At 35.0% G+C, this 20,187-nt stretch overlaps 2 protein-coding genes and 1 long non-coding RNA gene across 9 annotated transcripts; all 3 read left to right on the plus strand.

The window, feature by feature from the left end:
- The first annotated feature begins 1,189 nt into the window (after nt 1–1,189).
- LOC113738820 (uncharacterized) lies at nt 1,190–2,799 on the plus strand. Its single transcript, XR_003460220.2, has 2 exons — nt 1,190–2,214; nt 2,362–2,799. It is a non-coding gene; the product is annotated as an uncharacterized lncRNA (long non-coding RNA).
- A 2,208-nt stretch (nt 2,800–5,007) lies between these two features.
- LOC113738418 (uncharacterized) lies at nt 5,008–8,475 on the plus strand. 7 transcript variants are annotated; one of them, XM_072045489.1, is made up of 6 exons: nt 5,008–5,523; nt 5,638–5,736; nt 6,670–6,925; nt 7,278–7,369; nt 8,024–8,090; nt 8,170–8,475. In XM_072045489.1, exons 2-6 carry the CDS (start codon nt 5,657–5,659, stop codon nt 8,221–8,223), a joined length of 549 nt encoding a protein of 182 aa, XP_071901590.1. In that variant the 5' UTR covers nt 5,008–5,523; nt 5,638–5,656; the 3' UTR covers nt 8,224–8,475. The 7 variants fall into 7 exon arrangements, 5 of the variants coding, with proteins under 5 accessions (XP_071901590.1, XP_071901587.1, XP_071901591.1 ...); XM_072045486.1 differs by having other exon boundaries at nt 5,009–5,523; nt 7,982–8,090; XM_072045490.1 differs by having other exon boundaries at nt 5,010–5,523; nt 6,665–6,925; nt 7,982–8,090.
- A 226-nt stretch (nt 8,476–8,701) lies between these two features.
- LOC113738400 (26.5 kDa heat shock protein, mitochondrial) lies at nt 8,702–10,113 on the plus strand. The gene is made up of 2 exons (XM_027265586.2): nt 8,702–9,295; nt 9,489–10,113. The coding sequence occupies exons 1-2, from the start codon at nt 9,001–9,003 to the stop codon at nt 9,890–9,892; spliced, it is 699 nt and encodes a 232-aa protein (XP_027121387.2). The 5' UTR covers nt 8,702–9,000; the 3' UTR covers nt 9,893–10,113.
- The last annotated feature ends 10,074 nt before the right edge of the window (nt 10,114–20,187 follow it).

Consider the following 20,187-nt stretch of genomic DNA (forward strand, 5'->3'; position numbering starts at 1 on the left):
GCAATTTGGCCGACAAACCAACGAATCTCTCTCTCTCTCTCTCTCTCTGTTAAATTACATGTAAACCCCCGATCGTATTTCATCTCATCACATGGCCCTTCTAAATTTTTAAAATAGTCATGCAATCCCCTATGATTTCATATAAAATGAAAACTAGATGAAGAGCACCAATAATTAGGCACTTAAGTTGGGTGCACTCAATAAATGCGTATGTATGATGAAATTATAATATCCATTTAACTCCATATGATTTGCATGAAATATGCACTTTAACGGACTTTTTAGGAGTACAAATGCCTTCTCAGATTGAAATAGTCATATCCAGACTTGATCCAAACAAGCACCATGTAGATTGAGCAAAATTTTAAAGAATCTAAACGAAAACTAATGGTAATCCAACTTATCTTGTGAAATTAAGTAGACGTCATTAGCATAAAATCTCTAAATCCAGCCGTTACCAACACTTTGCATGAAGTATGAAATTGAAGTCTAAATCCGTCAAGCGACTAAATTGTTAAGTACCAAATTTGATACATTTGCGTGTATATCATATTAATTGAAAAGTGAATAAATTATCACTTATGTTTTTGGAACAAATTTTGCTTATGCCATTTAATTAATTCAAATGTTCTATTTTCTGTTATCAAACGCATCTGAACATGTCACTAAATTTAAATACTGAATTGGGTTACAAAATAGGATATTATTCTGACTCATGTCCTTAACATGACTTCATAAAAATAATTGTTTTAAAGGTACATCATAAGGCTCCATGATGTACGACTTGATTTCTTAAATGTTTGTGGACTTTCAATGTATAATTTTTTATGCGTTGGCTATTTTTTGGACTAGTAAATATTGGTCATATCTTAGAATTTATAAGCAAGGACTTCACTATTGTCTAGAAAATGACACAATTGCATTAATAAATGCGTAATTGTATATATAATTAATTTTAATACGATTTTTCCTCCATATCCTCACCCGCTTCCAATGCTTTTTTTTTTTTCTCTTCCTAACATTAGGTCCCTTCGGTAAAAGTCAATCAATCATGAATATAATGTAGCAATGTTAATAGGATGCCAAAAACCCCCCCACATCGGTCGAGAATAAAGCAAAAAAACTCCATATCTTACTTGTGAGGCCCCAAAAATTCTTCTCGACTGAACTGTCTTTTAGAGGACTAGTCAGCAGGCCAAAACAAGTACCAGCACATTCACGACTCTGAACTCACATGGCCCAATGGCCCTAAACCTGGGCATGCCAATTCCGACTTGAACAGCAATGATGCAAGACAGCCTGAGACGACGACGCTTCTTTTGTGGGGGATCACAAATCATTGATCCTTTTATCTGTCAAGTCCCCTACTCCTTCAGAGTTCAGACCCACCACCCCATGGAGAAAAAAAAAAATCACGAGAGTCCCTTGACTTTTTTCGGAGTTTCGTAGGGAAACCCGTCTTCTTTCCCCTTTCCTTTTCCCAATATTAATAATACTTCTCTTCCAGCAGTACCTTTTACGGCTCATGGACCATTATTCATACGTACGTTTTACCACCGGCCGTGGGCACCGCATGAAAGCCAATTGGGACTCAACTATTGACCCCAACGAGCCTTCCACTGCCGTGCGGTGCACTTTTATTAGAAGCCGAATCTCCTAAATCAACCACCAAACAGCTCCCTCACTTTTCCCATTCTCATCCATAAAAAACACAAAAAAGCCAAAAACCAATCCGGAAATCTCCAGATTCTGTTGCCCGGCATTATCATGAAAACCAAAACTCTAAATTCCCCCAATAAATCTACTACTACTACTACAACCCCTACCTTATCCATAATTCACAAGTGTTCCTTCTCGTCACATCCCCACCCAAACTAATCGTCAACAGCCCCAATTACTGCTTAACATTGAGCACATTATTAAAACCGAAAAAGAAAGGGGAAAAAAAAAAAGATTTTTCTTCTCTCTTTTCACGTCAACTTGTCCTTCATTATTAGGCCGGGCTTTTGTCCTTCTGTCCTCAGTTCAATTCAACCGCAATCATGTCTTCTATCTCACAGGGCCTGGTCTTGGCGACAGCAATGGCCGTCTCAGCTGGCACCATAATCCTGTTTGATCTTTGCCGTGAAAAGTATTTCCCATCGACAACCCAGTTGGCCCGTACCCGAGATGCCCATCAACAAAAGCAGAATTTGAAACCCTGCTTGTCTTCAGGTACGAATATAAAATTTTCCCATCTTTCTTGGTCAACAAAACTTTCTTGAACTCTTTCTTTTTTTTTTTTCTACTTTTTGTAGTTGGTGGGAAGAGGGGGTAAATTGGTTGGAATTAAAATCGTTTGTGGGTTTTGTCTAAAATTAGGTGGAAAGAAAGGGGAGAAAAACAAGAAGAAGAAAAGAGTCCAGTTTGCAGCAGATGTGAAGGAGCCAAGTAGGAACGGTGAAGACTACAGGAGGGAGCACGGTCGGAAATCAACAAGAATTCAGAGCGTTTCTTGCGGAATGCCAGCAAACCGGGTGGCTTTGTACAGTGGAATCCTTAAAGATCGGTTACAGCGTACGGAGTTTTCTTATTAATGGTCAGGGAATTCATTTTATCTTTTCGACTGTAAAATTGGAAAAGTATGAAGGGGTCTAGGTAGGGGAAGAAATTTTGGTGTTTCCCCAGTTGGTTCAAAGTTTGTAAATATGGAAAACTTGTGTAGTCCTTCGAAGTCTCAAGTGTTTTCGTTTTTTGGGGAATTTAGAAAGTTACCGCTGGCTTCCGACTGTTGAATCTCAAATTCTTCTTCTGAATCAATCTACTCTACTAACTGGTGTCCAGATTCTCTCTTCTGTTTCTCAACGACTTTTCTTATCATTTGTCTATTTATGTCTTTTTCTTACTAAAAAAATTTGGTTATTTTATTCTGAATTCAAGGTAAAAAGATGATCTTACCCCAGCAATTTTACTAATTCTGCTTCAGATCCAAAAAGTTGTGGTCTTCCTCTTCTTGGTTTGTCTTGGTTAGCGGTAAGGCCATCGATGGTTGTTCCCTACTTGCTTTACAGCCTTTTCCCCTTTTCTGGAGCTGTAAAATAAAAAGGGCAAGTTATATTTTATTTTAAGCCAATAAAAGTCTCTGTCTTTTGGTGAGTAGAAAATTGAGTTAAAATTCCATTCAAAATTTATTTGTTGCATCAGGTACGACGGCACAGAACTTAAAGATTTCTTTCTTTTTTTTTTCTTCCAACATAAACCTGAGACGCATGTAGGCGAAACTTTACCCCTCTCCTGCCCCCAGTCACCATTTTAAGGCAATTCTTCTTAGTCTTCTTAATCCAAAATTCCAACAATTTCATCATTTGTATTGTGACTAATTTCACACAGTAATTTGCTATAGACTTGCTAATCACTACTAGTTATCTATGCACGCTCGTGTGAGTGCGCCTAGGAGGATGAGTTTTAAATGACATACTATATTTTTAAAATAAATAACTGAAAAAGAAAGATGCACACATGTGCATACCCCACCAATAGCATCATTATGGAAACGGCCTTGTTTGGATTGCTTGTTTCCGTCGGAAAATATTATCGTTTTCCGTAATCACATTTCCCTATCACCTTTTTCCCTCACATATATCAAATCGTTACAGTAATTTTTTCATAAAAAATGACAGAAAATGCAATTCAAACACAACCTATATGAAATCAAACAAATGTTAAAAAGAAAAAGAAAATGAAAGACAAAAAGAAACATACACTCGTCTTCTCATCTCTAAAGAGATGAACGATTTCTCTAAGCAAATCATACCATAAGAAACATCCTCATCTTCTTCTTCTCTAAAGAGACGAGAGGCCATAACACGATCAATCTTTAGTAGCTGTAGAGGTAAGAATGCATAAGTCGTAAACTTGAACATTTTTGGAAGATGTTTGGTGTCTAGCAGTTTAGTTTGATTTGTAGTGAGGAGGGGTTATAATTATGGATTCATGATTCAAGTCAGCATGAGTTTGTAGTTGTGAAAAATGTGAATAGTTTTGTAGTTCAAGATTATGGTATTTCAACAAAGTAGTTAAGGGCTTGTTTGGCACTCTCATTTTTTTTTTTCTTGCTTTTAATGGACAAGTTTTTCTAATAAAATTTGCCTGCAGAGGGCTCAAAAAACACTCCAAAATTTTAAAATACACATCTCAAAATCTCCGGCACACACTCGATTCCTTTTCTACCACCATCATTCGTAACCGTTCGTACTTTCACTAACATTACCTCTACCTCAGCCAACCATCAATGGCGGCGCCAGTCGCCCGCCCTCAACCACTTGTATTTTTCCTTTCATTATCTCTCATTCTCTCTCTCTCTCCTATCTTCCCTTGCTCCCTCTTTCTCCTAAGAAGAGAAGGGGAAGGGAAGGAAAGGAAGGAGGGATTGTAAGTGAAGGGGGAAAGGATGAGGACGGGAAAAGGGAGAAGGAGGAGAGAAAAAAAAAAAAAAAAACTGTTGAAGGCTTGATGACGATCGCGAAAGTGTTAGCTGCTGGCGATCGGCAATGAAGGTGTGAGGTTGGAGCAGCAGTGGTGGTGATAGTGGGGATGGAGAAGAATAAAAGAGAAAATAAATTGGAAGAAAAAAGGAAAGAAAAAGAAAAAATAAAACAAATTTTATTATTTCTAAATCCTCTGTTATAAAGAAGATTTTTTCACAAATTCTATAGCAAATTACAGCAAAATTTTATACAAATACTTAAAAAACTCACCATCTGAGTCTGGTGAGTTAGGGAAAGCGCAGGTAGAAACGAACACGGACATGATAACTCTTTGGGCTAACGGGCTTTTTTTTCTTTTTTTCTTTTTGGGTACAACAACTCAAGAATAATGACCAAGTCTGCAAACCGCTGGACTTTAGCCCATTCACCACCAGAGGGGCTTAAATGCCTGTTGGGTGCAACTTGCAAGGTCCTGGGTTCTATGACACAAAGTTTTAGTAAAAGTTGAGCACATTTATTTCCTCAGGTGTTACATCTAATAGAATATATTGAAAGCAAGAAATTTTTTTGTTCCATCATATTCAATTCATTGCATTTAAACAAATCATAATTTACTTTTTTTTTATGTTAATCTTCTCTAAACAATTCATTGCATTTAAACAAATCATAATTTAAACATTTTTTTTTTTTACACAAAGCCTTGGATTCTTACACATTGGAAAAAAGAAAGGACAAAGAATTGAAGATAGAACCTTACAAAAAAAAAAAAAAAAGAAGGCAATTGAAAATAGAAGAACCATTACATTTTTCATTCAACCATTGGGGGAAAAAAAAGGAAAAAGGAAAAAAAAAAGAACCGGTAGATTTTCAATCGAGCCCAACGCCCCACCAGTTACCGAACAAAGAATAAAGCGTAAAAAAGTGGCATTACCTTACCTTGCAATAGAACAAGCTTGGTCGCATCATTCATTTGTGCTATCAGATAATTAGCCGATCGATTTCGGGAAAAGCGAGACTGCCCTGCCCTGAGAGATTTTCCAATTAATCTCTCTAAAAGGTCCGTCCTTTCATGAATTATTTGTTTAATTTGTGGTACTATTTTGATTTATTGCTTATTTTTGAGGTATGTGCGCGCAATTTTATGATAAAAAATGGAGCTTGTGATTTGCAGGGCGATCCCTGGGTAATCGATGTTTATGGTGGGAAAATTGCTGCGATTCGGATCAATTGTGGCTTGGATTCTTCATATGGTTGCATGCATGGGGTATATGTATATTTTTCATATTTCCCCTTTCATTTCATCATAATTTAGCTTTTTTTGCTTCTCTTTTATTCTCTTGTTTTAAAATACTATGATTAAGGATTTCTTATATTACCGGGTTTCGGAAATGTTTTTATTGTGGAAAGGGTCAAATAGTTATGCTATATGTACGTCTTTTATTTATCTGAGCTATGAATCATTAACTCAGGAAGGCAATGAAATAGAAAATGTGATAGATTTTACCGATCAAATTGTATGATAGAAGGATATTGGTCAGGAGTAGCATAAATTCCTGAAATTTTCTTCTTCTTCTTCTTTTTTTTTTTTATAAAATTCTTCTAGTTTTGATTTTTTTTTTTTCAATTAAATTTTGTCAGTGAAAACAAGTGTTTAATCTTCTCTGAAGCTCTATAAACTGGTTTTATGGGAGTGAGTGATTAAACATTGTTTAATCTTCTCTGAAGCTATATAAACTGGTTTTGTGGGACTGAGTGATTAAACATTCCCTTTTCGCATAATGCTTCTCTGTGCATCATTTCCTGGTTTCGTGGTTAATAAATGAATTTTTTTGCTAATATTACCCTGCAATATTTTGTGGTTGCAATGTGCTACAGATGCCATGATGAAGATCACTATGTTCCCATGCAGCATTATGGGTTTATAGGAAATGTTGACATAAATTGGAACATCCTAAAGTTGTGTTTACTTCTGCATATGCAATTGCATTATGCTATATTGTTATTTCTGATTTAGTAGTAATGAGCATATATGGAAACTCAGCTTTTCCAAGTTCTGTTCTACTTAATGTTATCGTCGAGCATTTCCAAATGTCATACATAAGTTTGCATTTCCTTGAACGAAAATTGCTGCTGTATTGGATGGTGTATATTGCAAGAAAATGTATTCTTACCGAATTGATAAATGCCATTCTTTGCAGAACAGTGGTTGTCTTGGAAGTGCTACTGAGCCAAAACTAGATTTGACGATTCATGACTCTCTTCAACAGCAGAAACCTCTAGCTGAAATACATTCAAGAATATCAAAAGCTAGCATATCTGAGAGTTTCTGGACAAACAGCAACTGTGACATGGACGTGAGTGCTGTTCAGTCGCAGGGAAGTGTATCGTCAGTTAGTAGTTCATTGACCAATTCTCATGGAGCTGGAAGTTCAAATGCTTCCTATGAATTTGTAAATCATGGAAAGTTTATCTTTGTTCCTTGCAAAATAATTTTATCTTATGTTGTTTTCTCATTTACTTGTGCAACAGTGACCAAGCTATTACAAATGGTTTTAGTGAATTTTTGAATTCTGTTAGTCTGGTGGTATTTCTTTTTTCATAATCACTAACTTATGTCTTGGATGGACTTGAATTGTGTTTTAAGAGCTTATCCTCATCCTTGTTTTCCTTCTTCCTCATTTTTCTTTTCCCTTTTGCATTGACTTTACATTGTTTTCCAAACAAATCTTGGGTTTGATCGTCTCATTGCCAGTTTGCAAGTTTTCTAGCTAGAGGCTACTTTAGGTCTTACCTTTGGAGGTCCTTATTATAGGTCTTCTTCTTTGGAATCAAACTAGACGGCAGTGGATAGGCAGTAGAAAGCCTGAGAAACAGATGCAGCAGCAGCGTGAGCCCAAGTTAAGGTACAATCCTTCTATATTACGCAATATCATTTAATGGGTGCATCACTTTGAGCTAATGGTTTTTTTCATGGATTTTGGCCTTTTCTCTTTATGTTAGGAAAATGTGAAGCAATGAAATGTCGTACTTAGATTTTAACTTGCAAAACGCAATATGTAGGTATCGTTGTGCAGGCATTTTTGATTTTTTGTTTATTTTGGAAAAATAAAACAGTGAAACATATTGCAGTTGTCTCAATCTCGATTACTTAAATGTGTTTATTTCACATGGTGGGGAAGGAAATTGATTTCTCTCTTCCTTTCTGAAGATTGATTATATGCCTATTTTTCAACATTTATCCTCTATAAAAGGTGACGCATAACAAGAATCTGAAGCTGGTAGGACATAGATTGCTGCTAACATGCTTGACATCCCTGATGCATAGATTATCCATCCTTTAAGGTTAGGATTACTGGGGGTCCTTTTGATTGGAAATAGTTGTCTTGAAACCAAAGTCAGATGTTGAGGCCTGAATGTTGGTTTCAATGTCTGGATATTCACAGTTGGTTTGATGCTTTCTCTTAGCTGAACTGAAGGTTGGTCATTCATGAGTTTTTCTGTTGTATTTTTCCCAGCACTTTGTGTCTCTGCATCGCTAAAAAGTTTTGGCTTTGCAGTTGGAATGCAACCTATGATAGTTTGCTTGGAAGCAACAAACCGTTTACCAAGCATATTCCTCTTGCCGTAAGTCTTATAACGAGCTGGTGATTCATCCGTTTCAAATAATTTTCTCTGACTTGGGCTCTTAATTTCAAACCAACAGGAAATGGTAGATTTTCTTGTGGACGTATGGGAGCAGGAAGGAATGTATGACTGAATGGGCAAAAGTTGCATATGCAGGTCTTGAACAATATGACCTGCCCTTGAGACATCGAACCTCTCAGGTGTTTTACGAAGTGTGTTGTAAATTAACCATGTAATCATTTTGTATGCGGTAGCCTATTTACCAAGGCAAATATAAAATATGTTCTTGTACGTATGAGGACCCTGATTATATGTAGAACTCACATTGGTGCAAGTCTCTGTAGTGGAAGAAGTCGGTTGGCGTCTATTATAGCCATTTTTGTTATGCTCCATCCATCATTCGATTTCATCATGGTATGCCTCTCCGCTTAAATTAGCGGGCATCCACATTTGAAAGCAGTTCTACCAGTGGTCAAAATTTCCCATATATGCTGACCATATGACGGTCAAAAAATTTTTTTATTGCGGCCAAACCACGTAGGCATGGGCTGCGAGCTTCTGTTTAAAGCGCGTTACATATCTCAAATATATCTAAAGACTCCTGAAGAGGTAGAAACCAGGAAGAGGGCAACTCTAAATTTCTCGAACACACTTTCAAAATCAAGGTCATGTATGCGAGGGAAACTGCGAGAAACTTCTCGTGCTAGAACTCTCGAGCAGGACCCTGCAGTGTATCTAACTTGTCTGACGTGTCACCCTCCTCCTAGAAGCTCTTAGAGCTATCTAATATTCCAGTAAGCTCCGATTAAATTCTTCCATCTTCTTAAATGATTAAATCCTCCTCAGTGCTGTCAAAACACAGCGACGTAAGGTAAAAACAATACTACTAGTAAAACATCAGAGCTAAATTATGGCTTTGGCTCGTTTGGCTTTGAAAAATTTGCAACAGAGGGTAGCACCTGCCTCATCTTCTTTACCATCATTTCAGTGCGCCTCCGAAAGAACTGTAAACTCTGTCCAGAAACGGAGATGGGGTTCTGAACTTCTTAGAAGGATATCATCAGCCGCCGGCAAGGAGGACTCTGCTGGCCAGCAGGTGGCTGTTTCCGAGGGTGGCAAGAAATCGAACAAGCTTTTCCCAAAGAAGAAGCAACGTAGCAGCCTGTGGAAAAAGGAGGACGATAACTTCCCTCCTCCTCTCTGGGGTAAACTCTGTCTTTCGTCACTGAGCAATCTGATAACTCTTACTTCATGTTCGTGTCTTGTGTGATTTTTGAACCAAGTATCCCAAAATAAGCACGCAAAACTGATGTAAAACATAAAACAAGACTTGAAGACTACGCATTGATACAAGCACTTCCAACAGTGGAGATTGATATTCACAACTTATTTATGCAGAATTCTTCCCCTCGGGACTCGGAAATTCTCTGGTGCAAGCATCAGAGAACATCAACAGGCTGCTTGGGAATCTATCACCTTCACGACTTCTGGGCAAATTTAAAGAGCAAGACGATTTGTACAAGCTGCGGCTTCCAGTGCCGGGGCTTGCCAAGGAGGATGTAAAGGTGACTGTTGATGATGGAGTTCTGACAATAAAGGGAGAGCGCAAGGAAGAGGAAGAAGGGTCTGATGAAGATGATCACTGGGCAAGCTTCTATGGTTACTATAATACCAGTGTTTTACTCCCTGATGATGCAAAAGTTGATGAAATTAGAGCAGAGATGAAAGATGGGGTTCTTACGGTTGTCATTCCGAGGACTGATAGGCCTAAGAAAGACGTAAAAGAAATCTCAGTGCACTGAGATTAGGTGTTTTGAGTTCAACGGATTGGGCGGGGAAGAAAGATATACTACTACTATATTAGTATTATTTTTGCTTGCTTATCAAAAACTTGAGGTTGGTTGGTTTGTTTGAGTGTGACTCTTGAGAAATAATTTCTGCTGCCACTTTCCATTATGAACTTGAAGAGGTTTCGAGTCTCTGTAAATTTATATGTGAGTAATAAAATGACCTTGTTTCGGTATTCAGGAAAGAAATTTAGTACTTACCTTGCAGAGGTTTTTTTTCATCACCATATACCCCAGAGATCATAGAAATGGCTCTGCAAACTTGTCACCTTCGTTTTAATTGTTTGTTTTCATGCTCTGCCTTGCTTGCCTCCAAAATCGTGGGCTTTGATTCATGGTCTTGTGGGTTGGCCCATTGGGCTATGGGCTTTCGTACTCAAGACTTGAGGGTTTTTTTTTTTTTTTTTTTTTTGGCAATGATAAATAATATTTGTATAACTTATTCTAATCTAATTTAAAAAGAGGAGAATCAATGGGGAATGTTATCGGAGAAGGCTACTTAAAGTGATAATTACAATTAAGTGCTAATTACAAGGGTCTTTAAAATCTTCACCGAGATCTTAAAGTTTTGGTGGTTGGCTGAGACTCGAGGATTGTTCAAGAGAGGCTCTTTTACGGTTTTATCTACAGGAGACCTCATTGTAGCTAATCGTACGCTACATGTGAGTTTCATTTGTTTTGATGTACATTACTATTCGTCGCGCACAATTTTTTTACAGGTCAGTCGAAGTCCAAATCCTACAGATAACTCGATAGTTAAGGGGCCTATACGAGCCGGTGTGTGTTCGAGTCTTATTGCGGATGCGGGAATTATATTGTTTAGGAATGGGCATGAATCGAGTATCGTTTCGTTAGACATTTAGTTGACCCAACTCGCATCTTATAGATCAGCTATTTTTTGACTTTTAATCACCTCGTATATCAATCAGCATTTGGCCGTTTTGGATGGGTTAAGTACTCCTGAATACAAGAGAAAGAAAAAAAATAAAAGAATTTAAAGATGATGAAAATTGCTATAAGCATTGTCCTTTTTTTTTATACATATTATACATAAATTAAAATTTTTTTCTAAAAAAGATAAGACTGTGACCTCTACAAAAAAATATTGTAAATAAGTTATAGGCACTCATACTTGGAGAGTAATTTACTCAATAAAATTATTTACTTTGCTCTAAAAATAATATTTTGTGGACGCATATAAAAATAAAAAATAATATATACATACGCACACACATACACACACATATGTGTGTGTATATATGCGAAGTGGGTAGAGTACTTATGGATTTTTAATCCTCTTATCCTAATCCACTTCGTATATAAGCAGGTACTTAAACCCTTTTCTGGCATGATCAAAAAATATGAATTGGACTTCCTATTTTGGGAGCAGATCGAATTGAATCATGGATTTTTGGATCAACAAATATTTTTGCCAATCCATAATGAGAAGACTGTACGTGACTTACAACTTTAGAATATGTTCTAATTCGTAATAACATATATTGAGAGTCAAATCCATTCAAATTTTTATCGATCAGAAAAAAAAAATAAACCAGCAACATCAAGTCTAAGATTTAACTCATTTTGTAGGACCGCAACTTAGATATCATCCCGTTTGGCAAGTGAGTTTTTTAGGTGTTTGTCTAAAATTTTACTGTAACTTACTGTAGAAGTCTTTAAAAAACTTTTTGAAGTGTATTTTTTTTTTTATATTTTGAAGTGTATAGTTTAAAAATTTTGAGAAATTTTTTGAGATTACTGTAGCTAAAATTTACAAAAAAAAAAAAAAAAAAAAAACTTGTAGCAAACAAACCTGACAAAAAACTTGTCTGAGTTTCAAGGTCCAACTCAACTGGTAAAAATATTCCAGCGAGGTAGTATAACTTTGGTCGTGACTTTCATGTCTTCTTCTTTCGCTTTGCTTTTGTTCAACTCTCAAAATTCTCTCATCTCCTTCCCCGTGTTCCTTGAACAAAAAAAAAAAAAAAAAAAAAAAAGGAGGTACTTCAACCTGCGAGTTGACCAGTGTCAGTGGCTGGTATTGAAATTGAAATAGATAGAAAGCCTCAGAGGTTTTGAGCTGGTAAAAAGCCTTGTGTCACCCGAAACGGAAAAGCGGAGAGGTAGAAAGCCTCAGGTGTATGACGTTTTAAGCAGGACATGAACAGTAATTAGTTTATGTATTCGTGAAAGGCGGGGTCTAATCAAGCGCGACATTAACGTACCAGCAGTGCTTAGTTATTTCAGAGGCATTGAAAAAATGGAATCCTTTTTGTTGGGTACTGGTCTTGAAAGTACTCTCCTCTTTCCAAAAGTAGTTCGCCAGAGGCTGGAATCCTTTTGAAGGTGCATTCTGGTATTATACGTTGTGTTCAATCAATTGTGCATCCTTCCTTTTTTTGCAGCAGGGTTTTCATCGGATCCACGTACAGAAGCAAGAATGGCTGATAGCGGTGGACGACTGTTTGAGTGAATGGGCACTTTTGCTTTTGACTGCGATTCTCTGTTACCAGGGAGAGTATTACTCCCTCCATTCCTTTTTTTTTTTTTTTTTTTATTGTGGGAATTTAAGTGAATATTTGGAATGAAGATTATTAGAAATTTTTTTAGAACAATACTGCAGTATTTTTTTATTTTTTATTTTTGTAAAAAGGTGTATTAAGAGCGTAAAAAAGTGATTTGAAAACGTGTTTATGGTACAATTAATTTTTTTTAAAAAAAGTCAATCCAAACAAATTCTAAATTATTTTTTTGTTTGTCATTCTTATCTTTCTTATTTTTTTGTTTGTCATTCTTATCATTCTAAATTTTTTTAGAACAATACTGCAGTATTTTTTTATTTTTTATTTTTGTAAAAAGGTGTATTAAGAGCGTAAAAAAGTGATTTGAAAACGTGTTTATGGTACAATTAATTTTTTTAAAAAAAAGTCAATCCAAACAAATTCTAAATTATTTTTTTGTTTGTCATTCTTATCTTTCTCCCCAATTTGAATTTGAATGCAACATGCATATCATTAAAGGAAAAAATGATATTGGAAAGAGAAATGGAATATAGTTTTGACTTTTTTTTTTAATATGAAAAATATATTGAAACATTACAAAATAAAAAGCATCGCGCTTTTATGTGAGGATTAATTAGCTAATTATTCATAGTTAATATTTTTTTAAAACGATAAGCTTAATTGTTCATAGTTACTAGTATTATTACAAAAAATTACAAGGGCATGAGTGTTGATGATGAGAAATTTTCAACTATAGTTACCTCCATACTCTTTTTTTTTTTTTTTTTTTGAAATGAAAAATTATACTGGCAACTTTTTCCATCTTACCACACCCACAATTAGATGAGAATTCCCAAATCTCAGTTCCGTTGGACAAGAAATAACATTGAAGTCTCATCATGACATTTTTTGTCAGAGTACATGATCCTAGATTAAAGGGATAATTTCATAAACCTCCCCGAGATTTTTGACAATTTCACTGAACTCTTCTAAAATTTTAAAAATTATACATACATTCCTTATCATTTAAAATAATAATTTTATCCTTAAATATCTTAATGAAATTTTCTTATTTTGTATGCTAATACTTAGAATAAGTTTTAAAATTATTTTCATTATTTTTTCTTCTTATTCTTTTTTTAAAATTTTTTACCAATAAAACTGTAGAACAGCCACCATTGCCTCTAGGTTTCTATTAAACCAAATGTTGAACTAGTGATTTTTTTAACGAATTAATTTTATATGTAATTCAATGTTTTTGCTGATTTTTGTTTTCTAATTTTTGGTATTAAAATTAACAATAAATAAAAAAGAAATGGCTCAAAAGCACTACTAGATTATGATAATCCCACTATTCCCAAAATTTATAAACTCTAAATTAATTATTTCAATATTTTCTTTTTTATCTTATAAATCTAAATTTATAATAATATATCATAAAAAATATCATATCATAGTAATCAAATTATTGTTATAGTTATTTATCAAATAGTAGATATAAACATGAAAAATTTGGCACATTTTCCTTGTAATTATATAAATAATCTTATAATTATATAAAAAAATAAATTAAAACTCATTCCAAAAGGGCATTTTTGGGTATTCATTTAAAAAATTGTCCAAGTCAATCTTATTTTAAGATTTTATTACTAAAACTGTCAAATTAAGGGAGGTAAGTGTAATTCTTTAAATTTTAAAAGAGCTCAATGAAATTGTTAGAAATCTTAGGGGAGATTTCTGGAATTATCCTTAGATTAAATTAACGATTTTGATCCTTCAAAAAAAATTAACGAGTGCCCTGTCAGTCGAACCCACAAGGAAAAAAATCTCCGACGCCCGTCAACCTCAACTGTTATAGGTTGTCCTGGTTCTTCTCGCCCATTTTCCACGCATTGTGAGTAACTACGTTGTCTAGATAAGTTTTTTTCGCAGAAAAATGTTTACTTTTTTCATAAATGCATTTTTAACTACTTTTTTAAACTTATATATATATATATCGAATTGTTATAGTTTTTTTTTTTTTTTACAAAAACTCATAAAAATAACAACCAAAATAGGAACAAGGCGGAAGGTAGGTTAACAGCACTTGAATTAATTATGTGAATGATAGGATGAGAATAAGTAATCGTTAGTTTTGTTTCTTTCGCTTCTTAACTCTCATCATTTTTCAATGGAATTTATAGATATAATTTTTAATTGAAATCCTTAGCCTTGTTTCACTAGACAAGTAAGTGATCGAAGATGGATTCAGACTGGGAAAGAGAATAATGGCACGTGAAACTGATAGTTTTTACCGTCACTTGGTAGATAGTCGCTCTGTTTTACTTTTGACTGTGATTCCAACCACTTTGAAACTAGGAATGGTTTTCACTGGCATGGCTAACCCGCAAAAAATTAGGCTTTCAATCCCAACATGACAGGGCATAGGCATTGAATGCTTATACCCTTCTCACATATTCTACAGGTATAATATACCAATACAGTCTCTTATCTTCTCACATATTTTTTATTTGATACTCCCTCCATCTCACTTTAATAGTACTATTTATTTTTTCACACAATTTAAGAAAAAATAGTTAATTTTATTAAAAAAATAAATTTAGATTGCTATTTTTCTAAAATATCCTCACATTAAATAGAGTACAACTTTATGGGAACTTGAATTAATAGTAAAAAAAGAGTCAATTCTCATTAAATGCGATAGGTTTATAGTAACAACAACTTACATTGAATAAGGATATTTTAGAAAAATTAAAATACAACTACGTTCTTCAATTGGAAAGTGGACTACAATTTGGAACAGATGAAAAAGGAAAACGGGACTATCAAAGTGGGACGGAGGGAGTAATATTTTAGTCCCTTTCTACCCCAAAAAAAAAAAAGGGAAAAAGTTTTTGATGCATGATTTTTTGTAGTATCCAAATTACTTGACTAAGATAGTAAACAATAGTGAGGTCGTGTATGTGACCAATGAGAGTCCCACTATTTAGTGAAACAAACATCTCTTTCTTCTGTGATCTTTGCCGAACAAGAGCAATTAACCATATATGTACCAAAATCTAGCATAAACTCCGCATATGTTTGTGGACTGCATCATTCTCTTAATTATCAAATCATTAATAAACAAGCTACTAAGGGATTCAGATGACCGACCGACCAGTACTAGAAAGGAGTTGACACCCTGTCCCTCCTACTCTTTGTAGCAAAAGTGGTAACAATAAATAATTACTCCCTCCGTCTCACTTTTATAGTCCTGTTTTCCTTTTTTATGTGTCGCAAATTATAATCCACTTTCCAATTGAAAAATATAGTTGTATTTTAATTTTTTTAAAATACCCTTATTTAATGTAAGTTGTTGTTACTATAAACCTATCCCATTTAATGAGAGTTGATTCCTTTTTTACCATCAATTCAAGTTTTCATAAAATTGTACTTTATTTAATTTGAGGGTATTTTAGAAAAATAGCAATCTAAATTTACTTTTCTAATAAAATTAACTATTTTTTCTTAAATTGTGTAAAAAAAGAACAGGACTATCAAAGTGGGACAGAGAAAGTATTTTAAGATGTAATGAGAACAATTACAGGCTTGTACCTAGCAGAGGAAACTGAAGGTGGCTGGTTATTTGTTTGTTATGTTCTTGGAGTATCGTGGGAATTTGTGTAGGCTATTTATGTGGTTACTACTAATAAATTCATGTGGACGATCGTTAGATGCTCCGGTGGGAGTTTGCAACTTCTACAGATAGAAAAAGTCATTACAACGATTTCCCAAAAAAATTAAAAGAATCCGGGACACTGTCATCTAATTAAATTTCCTTTTAACGTGAGACTCGTGTCTGTGGATGTGGTAACAGGGCTTACCATTGTGTTACGATATATTACATCTTTTCAGTTTTCTCACCGCATCCCCTTTCCCAATGCTCATAAAAGTCCTTTCTTAATTAGATCTCTATTGCTGCATATCTTCTTCTTGACATCCTTATTGATGTTCCACATCAATCTGTGGAACTATGAAGGCTTCTATAACCATTAATTCTTTCCTCTTGCCTGTCGTCTCAACAGTGATTATGACTCTATCAAGGGTTTTCCAAGTTAGACTAAAAGTTTCGGTCTCAGCTATCCTCATATCCTCCCTCATATGCCTACCTTCCCGGTCAGGTAAAAATTAGCAGACCTTCTTTCGGTGCATGAATTTTCAAGAATTTTCTCTTGCAACTGCGTCCATTTTCAAGAATTTTTTTCAATCACCCTTGTCCCATTAAATCAAGAATCAGCTGGAGAAAACATTTCTACTCCAGAATATTTTGTTTGTAATTCAAGCTTGATGTTCATAGTTGTAGGCTCTTCTTCAGTTAGGGCATATGTTCCCACCCCAAACCCCCCCCCCCCCCCTCCCTCTTTAATTGTAAGTCACAGCATTTAAGACCCTTGCACGATTGCATATAGAAGGTTTCAACTTGGAAACTTAACATTTTTTTTCCGTGATCTTTTCGAGTTTCAGGCTCACTGGCAGTGGGAATGATGCCCTCAAACACCAATAGTGATCAGAATGCACTCCAGGGAAGGAAAATGGTGCTAGGATCAAGGCCACCAGGTTGTGTGAACAAATGCATGAGTTGTCAACCTTGCAAGGCTACTTTAGTTATTCCACCCCACCAAGATGAGGGTTCAAGGAAACTAGCTCATAGAGAAGATGATAGCTATTATCTTCTTTCATGGAAATGCAGATGTGGAGATAAGCTCTTTCAACCTTGATGATCGTCACCAGCCTCTGGCCGGAAAGTTAAAGAAAGCTTTAATAGTAGTATTAGCTAGCTAGCTAGTATTTACTGATAATATATATAGTTGAGAATACCAGGTTATTTCCTCATTAATATGGTGTACTTATAAAATTAAGCAAGCTTCTAATGTTGCACTGTTGTGAGCATTATGTACCTATATAACGGGTTTAAGTAATTTAGTAATTATTATGCTCTCCTGACTAATTCTATACATGCATTTTTAGGAGCTTAGGACTTATCTTTTTGGTTATAATCTTCTTTTTGTTTGCTTCCTGTTCTTATTTGTTCTTGGGGAAGAATCGAATTCATCGGGTACAGCAAATTTTTTTTTTTTTTTTTTTTTTGGGGTTATGAAAGGACATCTCTCTGAGACTAAACAGTTTGTTTTTGTTGAGAAATATCAAAATCTAAATGAAGATCGGCAGAATATCACAAGTACAACCAAACACAACAGTTACATGGAGAGGTCATGTCTATGCAACCAGAAGAAAATGATCACACAGAGAAATCAAGCAAAGGGACAATTTATTGTACTATTTCCATGGCATGCATGCATAGTGCATAGATGACAAATTTGCATAAAGGTTGAAAAGATTTTTAGTGAGTGCCAAAACTATTGATCTTTTTTTCACCTTAATTGGTCTTGTTTCCTGCAAAAAATTCAACACGTTAAATCTAAAGAAAATGACTAAAACATGGAAATTATAGTCTGGATATATGCTAAGTAGTTAGCTTGAAGTTTAAATTGTGAAAGTTAGACTATCATGTGCTTAAACAAATTAGTCCTTAATGGGTTAAGATCTTGTTATGTACTGCAATTATTTTTGAATGTACACTAATTCCCGTAAAATAGTAGTATACCAAAAGTTTTACTGAATCATATTAAAAGATAGTACATATTTCACCGTAGAGGAAATCAATAATTGAGGCTCCGATCACTGGTTCCTGTCCTCGTAGCCAGCATCTTTTTCTTTTGATTTTCTTCCTTTTTCTACTAGTTTTGAAAACTTAAAGAGGCCAGCTTATTTGGATACTGATCTTCCAGGAGCTATTGCAAAATGATCTACCTTAGCACAAGAATTTTGTCAGCCAGAAATTCTGAACTTCCCTATTGTAAGGCTGAAAGTTTTCAATTAGGTTCTGAAAAATTTTTGCCTCCCCCAAAATCTGTCAAATCTGTAGCAAGTTAACTCTTCGGTTCTGCATCTGCCCTGGAGTAGTTGGAGAAGCAATCGTGCGCAGAAAAGCTTCGGAATATTAGCATCTATATTCAAATATATGAACACCAAGTGGATTGGACGTGATGAAATAGGGTCTAACCAAATAAAAATAAATAGAATATCATATAGGAAATGAACATGGAGTAGCGGATATCTTTGACTATCGAGAGAAAACAGGACTACTAGCTCAGGGAAACAGGGATCAGAGGAGTGGACAAAGTCAAGAAAAGTTCACTGTATTATATTCCCAGCAGCAGCAAGAAGACACCACCGTTCATTTGGTGAATGGCGACAGAACAGATTCTAATTGATGCAAAAGATCAAACGTCAAAACTTAACGCTGAAGTGTCCAGCATGCTCTGCTGCAGTAAATTCTCTTTGAGAGTGCTACTTTTTTTTTTTTTTTTTTCAAAAATTTCAACGGGTGATATTTTTCATGTATATATATTTTTAAAGAGGTGAAAAACGTATTCAGCTGAATGCAACTTATTATTTTTTGTATGCATAATTTCTTAAATATCTATTCAAAATGCATTCACTAAATGCGTTTTTTTTTAAAAAAAAAAAAATCTTTCACTCTTTTGGGAACTATTTTTCAGAAAGTAGCGCTTTGTGGAAATTTACTCTGCTCTGCTGGCTCGAGTCCTCTCCTCCAGTTCGAACACCTTCAATTACTGCCTTTGAATCAAGTTTTGCAGACAGAAATAGTCAAAAACAATGTTAACTAAACTAATAAAATGTAGCTTGAGTCGTGCTTAATAACACCGTCCTAAGAAATTATTTCGTGAGGTTGAAATGTTTCTCCAGAATTAAACAAGCCTTCTTATTGTTTATAACAAGAAGGATCAAAACTTTAGCAAGTGTCGGTTAAATCCAGCAGAGAGCAAGAAAGTTGGCAGGAAGGTCTCTATTGTCAGTTGTAGATATGTTTTTTAGAGTGAGAAAAGCTGCTATTCATAGGCATCAGAAAGTGCACGTTGGAGGTAGGATAACATAAAAAAAAAAAAAAAACAAAACCATGCCTAATTTTTCGCATAATAGACAATAACATTAATACGTATTAATAGAAAATATGTTGTGAACGTGCCCTGAATTCATAACCGATGAGATAAGGATTTGATTTGTAAAATGTAAAAGTAAAATTTATTTTTGCTAGCAGTAAAATCAACTTGGGCCGCATTTAACCCACATGCAGGGGGCAAATCCGTCAGTTTATACTGAAACGGCCCAACTCAACTTCTCTCTCATGCACGCGAGCCCACACTAGTTATCAATTTAACACAAGCCCAATAAAAGAGTAAACATTGTAAATGACGAGAAGTCCATTTAGTTTTTCAATATGGGGTAAAATCTTTTGAAATATCCCTATTATTTTCAACAAATTTATCCTCAGATCCTTGAGTTACATAACTAGTACCTTAATTAAGTGAAAATTGACGTTCTATTCTTACATAACCAAATACTTAATCTCATAAGTACATTAATCTCACTTTTTATTTTTTTGGTAAGGGGAAGATTTTAATATCAAAATTTTCTATTTAGAATTCTTCCCATCTTGCTATTCAATCCAATCCTTCTCCGAACCATTAATTGTGACGCTGAGGACTCGCAATTAGTCCGCACCCGGGAGGTCACTTTCATGGATGGACTTCATCCAAGAATATGCTACTCTTAAATCTTGTAACTATTGAAGTATACTAGGTGCGTTTTCCCGCGCGAGGCGCGGGCGTCAATTTAGTGTAATTC

The sequence above is a fragment of the Coffea arabica genome, chromosome 4c, assembly GCF_036785885.1.
Source record: "Coffea arabica cultivar ET-39 chromosome 4c, Coffea Arabica ET-39 HiFi, whole genome shotgun sequence".
NCBI classification, from domain to species: Eukaryota; Viridiplantae; Streptophyta; class Magnoliopsida; order Gentianales; family Rubiaceae; genus Coffea; species Coffea arabica.